The sequence below is a fragment of the Tamandua tetradactyla genome, chromosome 2, assembly GCF_023851605.1.
Source record: "Tamandua tetradactyla isolate mTamTet1 chromosome 2, mTamTet1.pri, whole genome shotgun sequence".
In the NCBI taxonomy this organism is placed as follows: domain Eukaryota; kingdom Metazoa; phylum Chordata; class Mammalia; order Pilosa; family Myrmecophagidae; genus Tamandua; species Tamandua tetradactyla.
In genome coordinates this window covers 199,437,042-199,454,535 of record NC_135328.1, presented here as the reverse complement: position 1 = coordinate 199,454,535, position 17,494 = coordinate 199,437,042, and the positions used below count along the sequence as shown (strand labels likewise).

Genomic DNA, 17,494 nt, shown 5'->3' with positions numbered 1-17,494 from the left:
ATCCGTGTCCTTAGCAGTAGTTTTGGAGAACTGTTTGATCATGAAACTTAGGACAGTCCCAGCAGCAGATTGTAAAGTTAGAGTGGACTTAGCCAAGTTAGTGACTCCAGAATTTAATTCCCCTACAGTCATTCTTCTTTTTTCAATGTATATCTGTGTTTTGATGAATTGACCCCTACTTATGCCTAATTTGGTAAGAAGACTCAGCATTGGATCTTTACCCTTCACCATTTTGTTTCCTGTCATTGCTGTCTGTCATTTCAAACCTCCATTTAGCAGAAACAGTTGGCATGCATTAGTTAATGACTTGTGTCACTTCAGGGATTGCCTTAATGGGCACATGATTATATAGCAAATCAGAGAGTGTAAGTGATGAAGTCCCAGGATCAGAGAGAGCATTTGTTTCCATTATAATAACTGTATGGACATATACCACCTACAGGTTACATGCAGAGGAACCCCCAGATGCCCCAGTACAGTTCTCCCCAACCTGGCTCAGCCTTATCTCCGCGTCAGCCTTCAGGAGGACAGATGCACACAGGCATGGGCTCCTACCAGCAGAACTCCATGGGGAGCTACGGTCCCCAGGGGGGTCAGTATGGCCCACAAGGTGAGTATATTATTTTATGTAGATAGAGATGAGAAGAGAATTTTGGTTCTTGTCTGATAATGCTTACATCCAGGTTGTAAGAACAGGACCGTCCTTTGCCTTGAATCCACTATAACGGCAAGACAGAGTTCCCATCTTGTGTTCACTTACTCTGTCAGCATGGGAAAGACCTTGAATTCTCTATGCTTCTGTTTTATCTGTAAAATGCAGACAAGGTACTTGGCCTAATAATGAACACAGAACACTTAATAGATGGTAACTATTGGATATTACAATTTTTTTTTCTTTAGTAAATTATAATAGAATAGACCTTTGTTCAAAATGAGCCCCTAAGCCTATCCAAAGCTGAACGTCTTGCACAGAGCACTGGAGAGAAAACAATGCAAGTATGTAGAAAGAAAAAAATATCTGGGAATTAATTGAAGCTGGCCTTGCCTGCCAGCTGGCTTTGTTCTGTACTGTCTTTAAATGAGGGGCCTACTCTAATATGCCATTGAACTCCCCTTCACTTTTTGTCATAAAAGCTTCCATGAGGCGGTGCCACAGTGACTCAGTGGCACAATTCTCTCCTGCCATGCTGGAGACCCGGGTTCGATTCCCAGAGGCTGCCCATGTGAAAAAAAGAAAATATAAGCTTCCATGAAGTTGGTCTCTTTCCTTAGCAAATTTTGAAAAATTCCCATAGTTTATTATCTTTGGAGTTTGTGTTGAAAGATATCTGTGAATTGCTTAGTGAGTCACTGATCAGGTCTCTGTATCTTCTCTCCTTTTCCTCCCAGGAGGCTACCCCAGGCAGCCAAACTATAATGCCTTGCCCAACGCCAACTACCCCAGTGCAGGCATGGCTGGAAGCATGAACCCTATGGGTGCTGGAGGTCAGATGCATGGGCAGCCTGGCATTCCACCTTACGGCACACTCCCTCCAGGGAGAATAAGTCATGCCTCCATGGGCAACCGGCCTTATGGTCCTAACATGGCCAATATGCCACCTCAGGTTGGGTCGGGAATGTGTCCCCCACCAGGGGGCATGAACCGGAAAACTCAAGAAACTGCTGTCGCCATGCATGTTGCTGCCAACTCTATCCAAAACAGGTAAGGCCTGGGAGGTAAAGAGGATGTTAGTGCAAGGAAATAAATTGTAGAGTCATTCAGGTCATTGAGATACTTCTGGACCTAAACTTTTTGGTAAATATGTATTTACTGGAATCTCCAGAAAACCGGGTTTCCTTTCATTGAAAAACACAACAAAAGTGATGATTTTAACAGGTTGGTATCAAATTTCACATGATCAAATATCAGATGTGAAGAGCCTGAGCTTTATAAAGCACAGGTTATTTATTAGTAAGATAATTTTTCATAGTAGATGCTTTCTTCCTTTCTTCTGTCAGTCTAATTTCTTGGTTTTCAAAAGGATTCTTAATGATGCATTATGACTTGGATCTGTGGTGTGAGAAATGAGGATCGTAGGGATGTTGTTGCTTCTCCTGATGTTCTGTGTGGTCCTGTGAGTAGGTGATCTAGTTGACTAATAGGTTTCTGGCTGTGGTGCTAAAATTCAGAAAGCTCATGTGATTTGGTTTAATGACTTGAAGATTCACCTCTTCTTTCGTCACAAAGTTCAGTGAATTTGATCCCATTGCTGTTCGAGGCTCCATCTCTATGCACCCCATTGTTGGTCCCTACAGTTATTTAACTGAATCTTATTTTATCAAGATGTCAATAGGGTGAATGGCTATTTTTAAAAGGTGGATTTGTTAAAACCTCAGAATGATAGACATGCAGAGTACACAGTAGGCCTATTAAGAGAAAGTATAGAGCCACCTCCAGATGGTATACCATGAAGGGATTCTGTCTGGTTGGGGTTCAGCAATACAAAGAGTGGTAAAGTTGAGCGTTTAATGAAGGCCTTTTGCTGGAGAGTGCTCTTAAAGGAAATACAGCTTGACTTTAGAGTTGGCATAGACGGAACCAGTACTTTATTCCTTCCAAGAATTGTAGCCCTTAAAATTGAGATATTGTCCTAATTGGAGCTTGTATTCTCTTATACCCCTATAGATAAGGATATCTAGGTCAGTTGCTATAGAGTTCTGATTTGGAGGACCCGTAAGTTTTGTCCTTGTAAGCCTAACTAGATGATCTTGGGTCACGTAACCCTTTTGAACCTGATACCCAAATCTGAAAGTTCGGCATCTCCAGCCCTTGCTGCTCTCACTCTCCATCTTCTTCCTCAGGCCACCAGGCTACCCCAATATGAATCAAGGGGGCATGATGGGAACTGGGCCTCCCTATGGACAAGGAATTAATAGTATGGCTGGCATGATCAACCCTCAGGGACCCCCATATCCTATGGGTGGGACCATGGCCAACAATTCAGCAGGTAAGTGCTAGTCCTTGCTTACCTAGGGTCAGTCTTCTAGAGTTATTTTCAGACACAGCTAAACCTACTGGACTTGAGATTTTTTTTTTTCTCTTATAGGGATGGCAGCCAGCCCAGAAATGATGGGCCTTGGAGACGTCAAGTTAACCCCAGCCACCAAAATGAACAACAAGGCAGATGGAACACCCAAGACAGAATCCAAATCTAAGGTAAAGATTCATGTCTTGACTTCCCTCAATCTTGCATCCCATCCTTTCCAAAGATAGGAAGGAAAAATAAGATAGGATGATCGGACTCCAGATTTATATGACACTAACTAGTCTCTGTAAAGGCTGTTGCTGTCTCTTCCTATCATGAAGTATCCCAGGAAAATGGCTCATTGAATTAGGTTTGAATTTGTCTGAGGAATCCTGATATAAATGGCAAAATGTTCTCACGGGTCTCGGTTATGAAGGAACTAGCAGAGGTTGCAGTATAGAATTCTCTGTACTATTGGCCTTGTGCCCCCTATATTATGATGGTGTGTTATGGACAGCTAGTTGCTTTTCTTTTTCTGGACCTTACTTAAAATAATAGAAGTAGTTGATGCCCTGTGTTCTATAAAGGGCAAAATGAGGCAGGTGGGGTTTGGGGCCTTGCACCCACCACCATGTAGGTTAGCGCTTGATGTACTCGTGGGAGGCTATATGACAGCCTGAGGACCTGCTCATCATTTGGGTCATTGGAAACATTTCTATTCTTTGCCATGCTTCATTTTCCCTGACTATAAAGTAGGGAAAATAAAAAATCATAGCTGTTGGACGGGCCTTGGTGGCTCAGCAGGCAGAGTTCTCATCTGCCATGCCAGAGACCAGGTTCAATTCTCGGTGCCTGCCCATGCCAAAAAGAAAAAAGAATCATAGTTGTTATCTCCTGTTGATCTTCAACTCTGGCTTCTAAAACCTTTCAACCAGTTGGGAGATTCTTCCTTATTTTGAGAGGAAGAGTTTCTCTTCATTTTAGTCTAGCCTGTTGTGTCAAGATCATGTTTTAAGTTTCTCAAGTTCTCACTGTAAAGCAGAATATGAAAATATGTTCAGGCTCCTGGTAGTAGTAGTTTACAGCTTTGATGTCAAATGGTTAGGGTCTGATACTCAGCCCAGCCACTTAGAGCTGTAAGGACTCTGGCAGTAGCTCCTTCTTTCTGTTTCTTTATCTTTAAAAGGGGGGATAATTTATAATACCTAATATTTGGGAAGGTGTCTAGCTTGGCACTTAGTATTGACTTATATAGTCAATAATTATTAGCTTCTTTCCTTTACAGAAAGAAAGTCTGGGCTTCCTTTAACCTTGTGAAGGCAGAACAGGTGTTAGTGACCACACCAGAGTAAGAAGCTTTACCATGCCCTAATCAAGGGACTTCTGAGACCTGTATCTTAGGTTTTGCATCTGACCAATTCCTCTGAATTTTGACTTGTTCCTTTCAGAAATCCAGTTCCTCTACTACAACCAATGAGAAGATCACCAAGTTGTATGAGCTGGGTGGTGAACCTGAGAGAAAGATGTGGGTGGACCGTTATTTAGCCTTCACAGAGGAAAAGGCTATGGGCATGACAAATCTGCCTGCTGTGGGCAGGAAACCTCTGGACCTCTATCGCCTCTATGTGTCTGTGAAGGAGATTGGTGGATTGACTCAGGTGAGTGCCTGGCACTTGGCTTCCCCTGTGGTTTCAAAAATCCTTCTCTCTGGGCCCTCACTGGCTTCATGTGGTACCACATATACCACAGGGATATCACCCACCCCTGCTTTCAGAGGAACATACTTACAGACCAGAGAACACAGGGGTTCCTAGAGATAATGTAAAGGCAAGAGGCTAAATAAGGCCTCTCTGGGTGATATGAAGTGTTTGCCTTAAGTTTACCATGTACCTAGGGTCCCGTGGGGTGCAAAGATAATGAAAGGCTGTGGGCATTCTGATTCCATGGGAAGCAGTTAAGAGACATGGTAAGACAAATGCAAGGTTTGGAGAGATGGGTCTGGTTTTCAATTCTATCTTAGCCACTTGATGACATGTTATATAAACCTTAAAGTGTATAACCACTCTGAGCCTTAATTTTTTTTTTTTTATTAAGTAAGGACAAATGACTACACAACTGAAAGTTAAAAACAATCAAATCTGTATAAAGCTTTCAGCAAGGTTTCTGCTATATAATCTGGCCTGCAAAATGGTTCAGGGGCAGCCAGAGTAGTTGCTGACCATCTTACTCTAGAAACCTCCCCAGTGGAGATGGGATTTCAGGAGCCATTCAGAAGAATTAGTTTATGAAAGAAAAAGAAGGTGGGAAATTATGTATTTAATTCCTCATAGTGGAGACTTAAGTGAATGGATTAATCCTTGCTGAAAACCTCTGAACTGAATGTCACCCTGAGCTTTGCCCCTGCCCTGATACCCTTATGACTTTGTTTTTTATTTATTTATTTATTTATTTATTTATTTTATTAATTAAAAAAAAAAAAGAAATTAACACAACATTTAGAAATCATTCCATTATGATTTTGTTTTTGACTAGCCAAGGAGGCAAACAGGTGAGGCAGCACTGACAAATAGCACACTGTGCTTTGCATACTTTTTCTTCCGTGTGTGTTCTTTAGTCACCAGAACAGGAGCTGCTGTTGGACCCGGATTTTGGCAGAGCTCAGGGGGAAGCGTGGTGGGGAAGGACTTATTCCAAACTTAAATCAGAAGAGGAAAACAGCTGTCACCAGCAGAAAAGAAAGTGATTGGAAGGAAGCCAACCAACAGCCAGTTATGAATTCCTTCTCCCTTCAGGCTTTATTCCCTTCCCCCACAAAGGAAAACAAAACAAAATATGACACGTGCACTCTGCCACATAACTGGCGTGGGAAGCAGAGCTGCAGAAGGCTCCTGAAGTGACCCTTAGGCTCATTCCTGCCATTCTCCCTGGTACTGAGTTCTTATAGTTAGGCCTTTTCCTGCCTGTAGGGAAAAGGGGCTATTGGGCTAGATTTGGCTTGATTTCAATTGGGTATCTTCTGGAGTCACCAAACCTAGGATGAGATGCAAAAGGAATACCGAAGCCTGGGCATATCTTCCAGGTTACAAAAGGATAAAAGCCTTTTAGATGCTATGATGTAACTTAAAACAGCAACAGTTCAGAAGAGGAAGAGTACCATTGTAATTAGTTTGTAAAGGCTCCAGGAAGGCAAGAGGTGAGTGCTGAGCTTTCCTGAAGACTTTAGATAGAGGAAAGGATCATTTCGATAAGCTGTCCCAAATGGCATGGAGATGAGAGGACAATCTGGAATCATCCCCCACCAGAACCATATCCAGCTTTAAGAAGATTCAGTTCAGATGCTCCCTACTCCAGGAGGTGTTCCTGGTTACCTCCCTTCTGTCTAGGTTGTTCCCCTCTATGCTTCCTTATCACTCTCCACTAACAGGTAACATAGCATAATGAACTTACTTTGTTGCTGGGGACTGAAAGGCCAGGTCTCCAGCCCCTGGAAGACTGGCTTACCACATGGTGGATGCATAATAAGTGTAAGAACACGTGAAGAGGAAGACTTTTCCAGCTAGAGCAGAAAGACTACAGGGAGGATTTGGGGAATGATGTTGGTCGTTGTGCCCTGATGCTGAGGAATTGAGTTAGAAATGTTGGCTGGCTCCTGGAAAGTATAAAAATGTCACAGGGCTTTTAGTAAAGGGGCTTGTAGTTACATGTTACTGGGATGGAGGGAAGCAGTGACACAAGAATGTCAGATTTGCAGGGGGCGCCACACTAAAAAAAATTAGATGTGAAAATCTCCAGTTTGACAAAAGAAGTCATGCAGGGTGGTTGTTAATATTACCATGAAAGTCTCCATTTAATGGAAGGATTTCTCATAAGGTAGCATTTCAGTATAGTGGTTAATAGCATGAACTTTGGAGCCAGCTGGCCTGGTTTTAAAGTCTGGTTCTGCCACGTAGTAGCTGTGTGACTGAGCAAGTTACTCAATTTGTGTCTCAGTTTCCTCATTTGTAAGAAGAGAATAATAGTACCTTTGCCTAGGTACACATTAAGAATGTGTATGAAGCACCTAAAGTAGCACCTGATAAATTTTAGTTTTATTAGTGTATTAAAAATAGGATTTAGAGCTGATGGTGATTTGCAGGCTGGTTTTAACCAATATACTTGTAAAGCAAAGACCTTCTGAATTGTTTTCTCTAATAATGATGTAAAATTTACCGTCTTTTGAATAAATGGTCTGATAGTTGCAATGATCTGTGGACAGACTATGCTGAGGTAGAGGGAAGCCAGCCATGGACTTAACGCTTGTTGTGGACTGTCTATCAGGTGGGGTTAACTTCTATGGTTGGCTGAGAACTGTGATCCCATAAAAGATGAGTACCTGGCAGTCTGATGGCATAGGGGACATATGGGCAGAAAGACCAGGTGGAGGATGTACCCTGACGCTTCTGGTTGGTTGTACAGGTCAACAAGAACAAAAAATGGCGGGAACTTGCGACCAACCTCAATGTGGGCACCTCAAGCAGTGCTGCCAGCTCCTTGAAAAAGCAGTATATCCAGTGTCTCTATGCTTTTGAGTGCAAGATTGAACGGGGAGAAGACCCTCCCCCAGACATCTTTGCAGCTGCTGATTCCAAGAAGTCTCAGCCCAAGATCCAGCCTCCCTCTCCTGGTAAGAATGGGATGAGCAGCCCCACCAAGGCAGAGGGGTAAGCGTTCAAGGATCCAGGGTCCTTATTCAGGGGTGCCTTTCTCCAGGTACAGAGGAGATGCCAGGAATGTGTACTCTGCCCTGCACTACCACAGGGCTTAACAGGTTAGCATACTCAAGAACGGGCAGTGGTGATTCCCTTTGGAGGTAGACTGTAGCAGCCCTTAAGTTTTAATTTTCATTATGCACCTGGCATCTTGCCAAATGTTTGTAAACTACTGAGTGGGAGGGACATCAGAGGAGTGAAGAAAACTGACAAATGGCAGTGAGGCAGGGCCATCTGGGAGCTTTGGCCCACTGATGTCAGTGCCTTAGAATGCAGTTCACACTAGCGCCCTGTATTCCCCAGGGAGCAGAGATGGTAATGAATGGAAAGGAGGAGATGGGGAGAGGATATGAATGGAACTCTCTGATGGGAATGCTTCTGCCCACCCTTCTTTCTGAGAGGAGCCTGAGATCTGGGTGAGGATGGGGAGGGAAGAAGGCAAGGGTGCCTAGAAGTTGGGTATAAACACACATGCCCTGGTGTTGACCTCAGAGGGTATAATGAGTGTCTGATATGACTCATCAGCTGGGGAGGCCTAAGCAGTGGGATATCTGCTGCTGGCATTGGTAACTAATGGAAACATTAATTACTGGTAGTTCTGTCCTCATCTAGCTTAGAGGAACATTTGAACCTGAGTGATGGCACTGTGCTGGATCCTTGAGAATAAGAACTCCTAAGTTCCTAAAATGTGCCACAGGTTTGAGGTGAGATGGAACCTTACTGCCCAGGATTTTGCAGGCCCTGATTAGAAGCTTGCATACATCATTAGACAAGGTTTAATATGTTAGATAAGGTCCTTGGGGAAGTAAGAGAAGTAGTAGGGAAGCTGGCAGTGACTCAAAGAATTACCAGGATGGTGATATTATCACACCATATCACTCCGTTCCCCTAAAAATTAAATGAGCAGCAAGGAGCAGTTTCAGAACCCTCAGATACCCTTTTTATTACATGGTCTTGCACATCCCTTTTGAGAAGGGTGATTTAGGTATAAAAGGGCTCTGAGTTTTAATCTTGTAAGATCTGTTCCAGGGCATTTGTGCATTTCTGTGAAGGTTAAACACTTCCTTGCAAGGCAAACTGCTTACCCCCATCTCTGTCCACAGCGGGGTCGGGGTCTATGCAGGGGCCACAGACTCCTCAGTCAACCAGCAGTTCCATGGCGGAAGGAGGAGACCTGAAGCCACCAACTCCAGCATCCACACCACATAGCCAGATACCCCCTTTGCCAGGCATGAGGTAAGGTCAAGAGTAAGGGAGAGTGGTTTGGGGACCCTGGGGAGAGGTGTATGGGAGTTCCTGTTTAGCCCAAGAGTGGCCCTTCTTCCTACCAAGCCAATGACTTTAATGAGTCCTGTGTTATATTAGGAGAATTGGTTTATTTGGAATTTAATTGACTTTTCTCACTCCGGAGCAGGAGCAATTCGGTTGGAATCCAGGATGCCTTTCCTGATGGAAATGACCCCACATTCCAGAAGCGGAATTCCATGACTCCAAACCCTGGGTTCCAGCCCAGTATGAATACCTCTGACATGATGGGGCGCATGTCCTACGAGCCAAATAAGGATCCTTATGGCAGCATGAGGAAAGGTGACCAATTGCCATTGACATTATGCCCTTGAAGATAGGGCCAGGGAGATGGGGGTATATCTTTTATCTCAGAGTTCTTGTCAAACCATTTTCTGAGTGAAGGCATTTCTCAAGCATCCACCTAACCACCCCTCTTCATCCCCACCTCATTTCTTGTCTTCCCTGTCCCTGAGCTTACCTTGCTAACCTTTTATAAGTAAGTGCTCTTTGCTAGTTGGGCCGCTTTGCAACTGTTTTGAATCTGTCATGAAAGCAATAGGAACAAATCTGAGCTCTGGAAAGGGCCTGAGTTTTTGGAGCTCTGTGCCCTTTGAGCAGGCAAGGTAAAGGTTTCTAGGCTGCCAGTCTGCTAGCATATTCACTGCTTCTCTTTTTTTCTGCACTCAGCTCCAGGGAGTGATCCCTTCATGTCCTCAGGGCAGGGTCCCAACGGTGGAATGGGAGATCCCTACAGCCGTGCTGCTGGTCCTGGGCTGGGAAATGTGGCGATGGGACCGCGACAGCACTACCCCTATGGAGGTCCTTATGATAGAGTGAGGTAAGCATGGCCCCTGCCCCTGTTCTGCCCCCAACACTCCACAGCTAAAGTGGATTCAGTTTGTTTGTCCAATTTTGTTTAGGGAGCCTGGAATAGGACCTGAGGGAAACATGGGCACTGGAGCCCCACAACCAAATCTCATGCCTTCCAACCCAGACTCGGGGATGTACTCTCCCAGCCGCTACCCCCCACAGCAGCAGCAACAGCAGCAAAGGTAAGTGAAGCCAGGTCTGTTCTAGCCCCAGTACTGCTCTAGATCAGGCATTACCATCTCCAACCCTTAACCTTCTGATTTCTCTCCAAATTGCAGACATGATTCCTATGGCAATCAGTTCTCCACTCAAGGCACCCCTTCCGGCAGTCCCTTCCCCAGCCAACAGACCACAATGTATCAGCAGCAACAACAGGTGATGAGGGTTACTGGGAATAGACTGACACATAGGTTCCTCTTAAAAGCCAGTTAAGAAACTAATCTGTTGAAAAGTCCAAGAAGCTCACTATGGATACTTCGGCGATGTTCTCCCACCCAGATAGCCAATTCTACCTTAAGAGCCAAGTCCTCAATCTCTTCCCCTTTTGGAGTCCACTCTAATCTCCCCAGTTCTCCAAAAGGACTAACAACAGGACTTATTTTGGTTTTTGAGATTTTGTATGTCTTTCTACTTATCAAGGGAGAGGAAAAGAGAATGGTTGCTTTCAAAAATAGTTTATAATGGTGATTCCTTTGTTCCCTAGGGTGTATTCTCTTCTGCAGGGGAAGAAGTAAGCCAAACAAGTCTCTGGTGGTAGCAATCTTGGTATCTGTGGGTCTGCGTTTTGTCTTGTGTCCCTGAATGCAGAGTATTAACTTCCCCTCTGCTTTCCTCCCTGTCTTAGAATTACAAGCGGCCAATGGATGGAACATACGGCCCACCTGCCAAGCGGCACGAAGGAGAGATGTACAGTGTGCCATATAGCACAGGGCAGGGGCAGCCTCAGCAGCAGCAGTTGCCCCCAGCCCAACCTCAGCCCACCAGCCAGCAACAAGCTGCCCAGCCTTCCCCTCAGCAAGATGTGTACAACCAGTATGGCAGTGCCTATCCTGCCACTGCCGCTGCTGCTACTGAGCGCCGACCAGCGGGTGGCCCCCAGAACCAATTTCCATTCCAGTTTGGCCGAGACCGTGTCTCTGCACCCCCTGGCTCCAATGCCCAGCAGAACATACCACCACAAATGATGGGTGGCCCCATACAGGCATCAGCTGAGGTTGCTCAGCAAGGCACCATGTGGCAGGGGCGTAATGACATGACCTACAATTATGCCAACAGGCAGAGCACGAGTTCTGCCCCCCAGGGCCCTGCTTATCATGGTGTGAATCGAACAGATGAAATGCTGCACACGGATCAGAGGGCAAACCATGAAGGTCCATGGCCTTCCCATGGCACACGCCAGCCCCCATATGGTCCCTCTACCCCCGTACCCCCTATGACAAGGCCCCCTCCATCTAACTACCAGCCCCCACCAAGCATGCAGAATCACATTCCTCAGGTATCCAGTCCTGCTCCCCTGCCCCGGCCAATGGAGAACCGCACCTCTCCTAGCAAGTCTCCATTCCTGCACTCTGGGATGAAAATGCAGAAGGCAGGCCCCCCAGTGCCTGCCTCACACATAGCACCTGCCCCTGTGCAGCCCCCTATGATACGGCGGGATATTACCTTCCCACCTGGCTCCGTTGAAGCCACACAGCCTGTGTTGAAGCAAAGGAGGCGGCTCACAATGAAAGACATTGGTAAGGAGACCTCCCTGATTGGATTGTTAAGTCTCCCCCCATCCCCTGTCCATTGTCCCCTCCCATCCTAATATTCTGGATGAGATTCAGTCTGGGTCCAGTGTTGACTAAAATAGAGCCAAAGAACTTTTGCTAAGGAGTAAAAACTGACTTCAGACTTTCTTTAAGGAATTTCCTTACAGTGATGTCCTCGAGAAGTTTAGAAACCTTGAGGGCAAGTGTATGTCATCTCCCAGATAGCAACAGCCTCTTACCATCATGTGCTATCTTCAGAGTAGCCTGACTGATTGTCCAACCCTGGGGGTAGCCTCAGCCAATCTGGGTTTTGGTGGATGGAAGACATGGGGGTTTATTTCAGGAACCCCGGAGGCATGGCGGGTCATGATGTCCCTCAAGTCTGGGCTGCTGGCAGAGAGCACATGGGCATTAGACACCATTAACATCCTGCTATATGATGATAATAGCATCATGACCTTCAACCTCAGTCAGGTAAGTACAGCTGCTTGGGAAAGAATGGGAGGGCCTGGGATCTTCTGATGTAGACAATGCTAAAGCCACACAGGAAATTAAGCCATCCCAGCCAACATGGTCACTCAACTAACTCAACTTTGGTTCCCTGCCAATGGGCGTGGGCCCAGGATATTGAGAGCAGTAACGATTAGTTTAAAGTATTGTATTGATCACTTAACAAAGGATTGACTTTAAAGGAAATTTAAAAGGAAAATTTTGGTATTGGTAAGAAATCTAGCTTCTATTGATGTTATTTAAGATACTATATTTTTAAACTATGAAGAAGAGCCTGTCTCTTCCTTATTTTTATTTTTTTTTCTTAATCTTTATTTATTTTTCTTTTCCTTACTTCTTCCACTCTGAGTAGAGGTCTGTGTTGATCCCATTCTGAAGATGTTGACTAGAAAGTGCAAAGATGCATACTTTGGGGTGGTTTTATTTTTTTATGACATTTTTGCAAAGCTGATTCTCTAGATCCACTCTCCATAAGATATGTACCATGAGCTTTCCTGGTAGCTGGAAAGAGTTTGTGCTGTACTATCCTACTACTTTTGATCATCCTTAGTACTTCCCAAGCCATGTATCTGTCAAGGAGCTGATAAGGGCCATTGTTATTAATAGTTTCTGATTATTGTCCCCTCACTTTGTGCCAGGTCCTTTGTTTTGTTTCATGTCATCCTCACAACAGCCCAATGAGGAAGGAAATGTGGCCATTTTAGAGATGAGTAAGCAGGTACAGAGTATGCCTTGCCCAGGTTCACATAGTTGTCAGCAAAATCTTTCTGATTGCAAAGACTGGTTGTATTTCCATTGAATAATACGTCTCCGTGAGAAGGAAAAGGAACAAATATTGACTGATCAATTCCATTTACCAGATATTTTACATATTCCATTTAGACCCCAGAACAACCCTGTGAAGTTTAGGGTTTTACATCATTTCTAATGAAAAGATGGAAAAATCTAGTTTAGAGAATTTAAATCATATTGTTAGTTCCTGGAAAAGCCAGAATTCTAAACTCTATCTTTCTGATTCTAAAGCACTGTTTTGTTCCATTTTGATATACTATCAGCCAGAGATTAACCTGACTGGAGTTAGTGTTTTCTTCTAGAGGTAAATCCTTCTCCATACAAGTATCCAAGCTCTAATCTGGGTCTCTTTAGCACCCTCTTGGACCAGTGTTTAGAGAACTGAGGCCAGCCTCCTGGAATGTTGGAGAGCTTAGAGAAGAGAGCAGAGCAGACGAAGAGCTGATCCTGCCACATCTAGCTTTAGCCTTCACTTGGCAGTGAGATGTAGAAAGTATCCTTAGAGGAACATTGGCAATGATGAATGAGTAACAACTGGGCGTGCTGAAGAAAGGCAGAAGATGGGTTGGGAAAGACTAGGCTGAGAGATGGGTGACACTGGCACTGGTAGATAAGGTACCAAGCTGTTGGCCAGGATTTCCATACCACTGGAGGCAGGCCTAACTGAAGGTAAGTTGGGCAGAAGGAAGAACTCTGTACTGGGCATAGGAGAGATTTAGATTAACAACTTACCTCTATAGTGAGCCTTTGGGAGAAGCAGCAGCTCTGCCCCTCCAGAGTGACAGATCTGACTTAGAAGAAAAGGGGATTAATAAAAGACTTTGAGAGGGCCCTTTCAAGTCAAGGACTCCCACTTTTCCCCCTTAATTTATTTCTGATTATTTGTCTTTTAGCTTCCAGGGTTGCTGGAGCTCCTTGTGGAATATTTCCGGCGTTGCCTGATTGAGATCTTTGGCATTTTAAAGGAATATGAGGTGGGTGATCCAGGGCAGAGAACATTACTGGATCCTGGGAGATTCAGCAAGGCCTCTAGTCCAGCCCCCACGGAGGGGGAGGTAGACGAGGAAGAAGATCTTCTAGATCCTAAACTGGAGGAGGAAGAAGAACAGGAAGTAGTTGAAAATGACGAGGAGTTAGCCTTTTCAGGCAAGGACAAGCCAGCGTCAGAGAATAGTGAGGACAAACTGATCAGTAAGTTTGACAAGCTGCCTGTGAAAATCGTGCAGAAGAATGATCCATTTGTGGTAGACTGTTCAGATAAACTTGGGCGTGTGCAGGAGTTTGACAGTGGCTTGCTGCACTGGCGGATTGGTGGGGGGGACACCACTGAGCATATCCAGACCCACTTTGAGAGTAAGACAGAGCTGCTGTCTACCCGGCCTCATGCACCCTATCTACCAGCCCCTCGGAAATATGTCACAACAGCAGAGGGTACTCCAGGGACAACAGAGCAGGAGGGTCTCCCGCCTGATGGCCCCCTAGAAAAAAGGATCACTGCCACCATGGATGACATGCTGTCCACCAGGTCTAGCTCATTGACAGAGGAGGGGGCTAAGAGTACAGAGGCCACTAAGGAAAGCAGCAAATTTCCATTTGGCATCAGCCCAGCACAGAGCCACCGGAATATCAAGATTCTAGAGGACGAGCCCCACAGTAAAGATGAGACCCCACTGTGTACCCTTCTGGACTGGCAGGATTCCCTTGCCAAGCGCTGTGTCTGTGTCTCCAACACCATCCGTAGCCTGTCATTTGTGCCAGGCAACGACTTTGAGATGTCCAAACACCCTGGGCTACTGCTGATCCTGGGTAAGCTGATTCTGCTGCACCATAAGCACCCAGAACGGAAGCAGGCACCATTAACTTATGAGAAGGAGGAGGAACAGGACCAGGGGGTGAGCTGCAACAAGGTGGAGTGGTGGTGGGACTGCTTGGAGATGCTCCGAGAAAACACTTTGGTCACCCTTGCCAACATCTCGGGGCAGTTGGACCTTTCCCCATACCCGGAGAGCATTTGCCTGCCTGTCCTGGATGGGCTCCTACACTGGGCAGTCTGCCCTTCAGCTGAAGCCCAGGACCCCTTCTCCACCCTGGGCCCCAATGCTGTCCTCTCTCCTCAAAGACTGGTCTTGGAAACCCTCAGCAAACTCAGCATCCAGGACAACAATGTGGACCTGATCCTGGCCACGCCCCCCTTCAGCCGTCTGGAGAAGTTGTATAGCACCATGGTGCGCTTCCTCAGTGACCGAAAGAACCCAGTGTGCCGGGAGATGGCTGTGGTACTGCTGGCCAACCTGGCGCAGGGTGACAGCCTAGCAGCCCGTGCCATTGCGGTGCAGAAGGGCAGCATCGGCAATCTCCTGGGCTTCCTTGAGGACAGCCTTGCTGCCACACAGTTCCAGCAGAGCCAGGCCAGCCTGCTCCACATGCAGAACCCTCCCTTTGAGCCAACCAGTGTGGACATGATGCGGCGGGCTGCCCGTGCACTGCTGGCCCTGGCCAAGGTGGATGAGAACCACTCGGAGTTCACGCTGTACGAGTCACGGCTGTTAGACATCTCGGTATCACCGTTGATGAACTCATTGGTTTCACAAGTCATTTGTGATGTACTGTTTTTGATTGGCCAGTCATGACAGCCGTGGGACACCTCCCCCCCGTGTGTGTGTGCGTGTGTGGAGAACTTAGAAACTGACTGTTGCCCTTTATTTATGCAAAACCACCTCAGAATCCAGTTTACCCTGTGCTGTCCAGCTTCTCCCTTGGGTAAAAAAGTTTCTCCTGTTTCTCTTTCCTCCCTCCCTCTACCCCCTCTTACCCCTTCCCTTGTACCCCACTCTGTTCCTTGTCCTCACCTTATTCCTGTCAGGACCCCCCACCCTATTTGAAAAGACAAAGCTCTGCCTACATAGAAGACTTTTTTTATTTTAACCAAAGTTACTGTCGTTTACAGTGAGTTTGGGGAAAAAAATTAAAATAAAAACGGCTTTCCCGGTCCTTGCATCAACGGGACGCCACATTTCATAACTGTTTTTAATGGTATAAAAAAAAAGGAAAAAATTTAAAAAAAAAACCCTCTGAAGGACAAAAAAGGTGACTGCTGAACTGTGTGTGGTTTATTGTTGTACATTCACAATCTTGCAGGAGCCGAGAAGTTAGCAGTTGTGAACAGACCCTGTTCACTGGAGAGGCCTGTGCAGTAGAGTGTAGACCCTTTCATGTACTGTACTGTACACCTGATACTGTAAACATACTGTAATAATAATGTCTCACATGGAAAAAAGAGAAAAACGCTGGGTCAGCAGCAAGCTGTAGTTTTTAAAAATGTTTTTAGTTAAATGTTGAGGAGAAAAAAAAAGGCTTTTCCCCCAAAGTATCATGTGTGAACCTACAACACCCTGACCTCTTTCTCTTCCTCCTTGATTGTATGAATAACCCTGAGATCACCTCTTAGAACTGGTTTTAACCTTTAGCTGCAGCGGCTGCGCTGCCACGTGTGTATATATATGACGTTGTACATTGCACATACCCTCTGGATCCCCACAGTTTGATCCCCTTCCCAGCCACCCCTTTATAGTATGACGAGTTAACAAGTTGGTGACCTGCACAAAGCGAGACACAGCTATTTAATCTCTTGCCAGACATCGCCCCTCTTGGCGTGATGCTGTACAGGTCTCTGTAAAAAGTCCTTGCTGTCTCAGCAGCCAATCAACTTATAGTTTATTTTTTTCTGGGTTTTTGTTCTGTTTTGTTTTCTTTCTAATCGAGGTGTGAAAAAATTCTAGGTTCAGTTGAAATTCCTGATGAAGAAACACAATTGAGATTTTTTCAGTGATAAAATCTGCATATTTGTATTTCAAACAATGTAGCTAAACTTGATGTAAATTCCTCCTTTTTTTCCTTTTTTGGCTTAATATCATTTATTCAGTATGAAATCTTTATACTATATGTTCCACGTGTTAAGAATAAATGTACATTAAATCTTGGTAAGACGTTTGTGAGACTTTTTATTTCAAACTATTTGAAAGCTTAACCTTTTCGTGGTGGTTATGGGTTGGTTGCTCCTGTTCTTGCAAACCTTCCTTGGTGTGCTCTCACCCCTGCATGGTAGTGTACTGGACCCTGTAGTTTCTGTACCATATTCTGCTTTCACTTTGATAGTGTGTGTTCTGCGTTTAAGAAGGTTCTGAGATTGTGTAGCCTACAGGAAGAAGTCCCGGGCATAAAAAGTATGTTAGCCTCTTGAAATAGTAGATTTTACAGAGTCAAAGTTGTTGATGACACTCTAGAAAAAACTTCTGGAAATGGCTGGCAAAGGGAGGGAGGATCTCTATTTTCTTAGACTTTTTTAACAGACACCATTTATCTGTAGGTATCCTCCAACTTAAATTGTTTTTATCTCCAGACTGACTTTCTTCTCTGACTCCAGACTAGTGTATTCAGCTGCCTTTGGACATTTCTGCTTGGAAGTTTATTAGGAATCTCAAATGTGTCCAAGCCAGAATCCTCTTGTCTTCCCTGGAAACCTGCTTCTCCC

The 17,494-nt window shown here is 45.2% G+C and overlaps 1 protein-coding gene across 2 annotated transcripts in view; it reads left to right on the top strand.

The window, feature by feature from the left end:
* Nucleotides 1-16,947, top strand: part of ARID1A (AT-rich interaction domain 1A) — a 73,052-nt gene extending 56,105 nt beyond the window's left edge. For both annotated transcript variants that reach the window (XM_077150711.1, XM_077150712.1), the window contains exons 7-20: nt 443-610; nt 1,390-1,702; nt 2,842-2,987; nt 3,087-3,196; nt 4,454-4,663; nt 7,461-7,668; nt 8,857-8,989; nt 9,168-9,340; nt 9,728-9,878; nt 9,961-10,092; nt 10,189-10,285; nt 10,755-11,646; nt 12,005-12,135; nt 13,857-16,947. In XM_077150711.1, the coding sequence (XP_077006826.1) occupies nt 443-610; nt 1,390-1,702; nt 2,842-2,987; nt 3,087-3,196; nt 4,454-4,663; nt 7,461-7,668; nt 8,857-8,989; nt 9,168-9,340; nt 9,728-9,878; nt 9,961-10,092; nt 10,189-10,285; nt 10,755-11,646; nt 12,005-12,135; nt 13,857-15,593 (4,601 nt within the window). In that variant the 3' untranslated portion in view covers nt 15,594-16,947. The remainder of the gene's footprint in view (nt 1-442; nt 611-1,389; nt 1,703-2,841; nt 2,988-3,086; nt 3,197-4,453; nt 4,664-7,460; nt 7,669-8,856; nt 8,990-9,167; nt 9,341-9,727; nt 9,879-9,960; nt 10,093-10,188; nt 10,286-10,754; nt 11,647-12,004; nt 12,136-13,856) is intronic.
* The last annotated feature ends 547 nt before the right edge of the window (nt 16,948-17,494 follow it).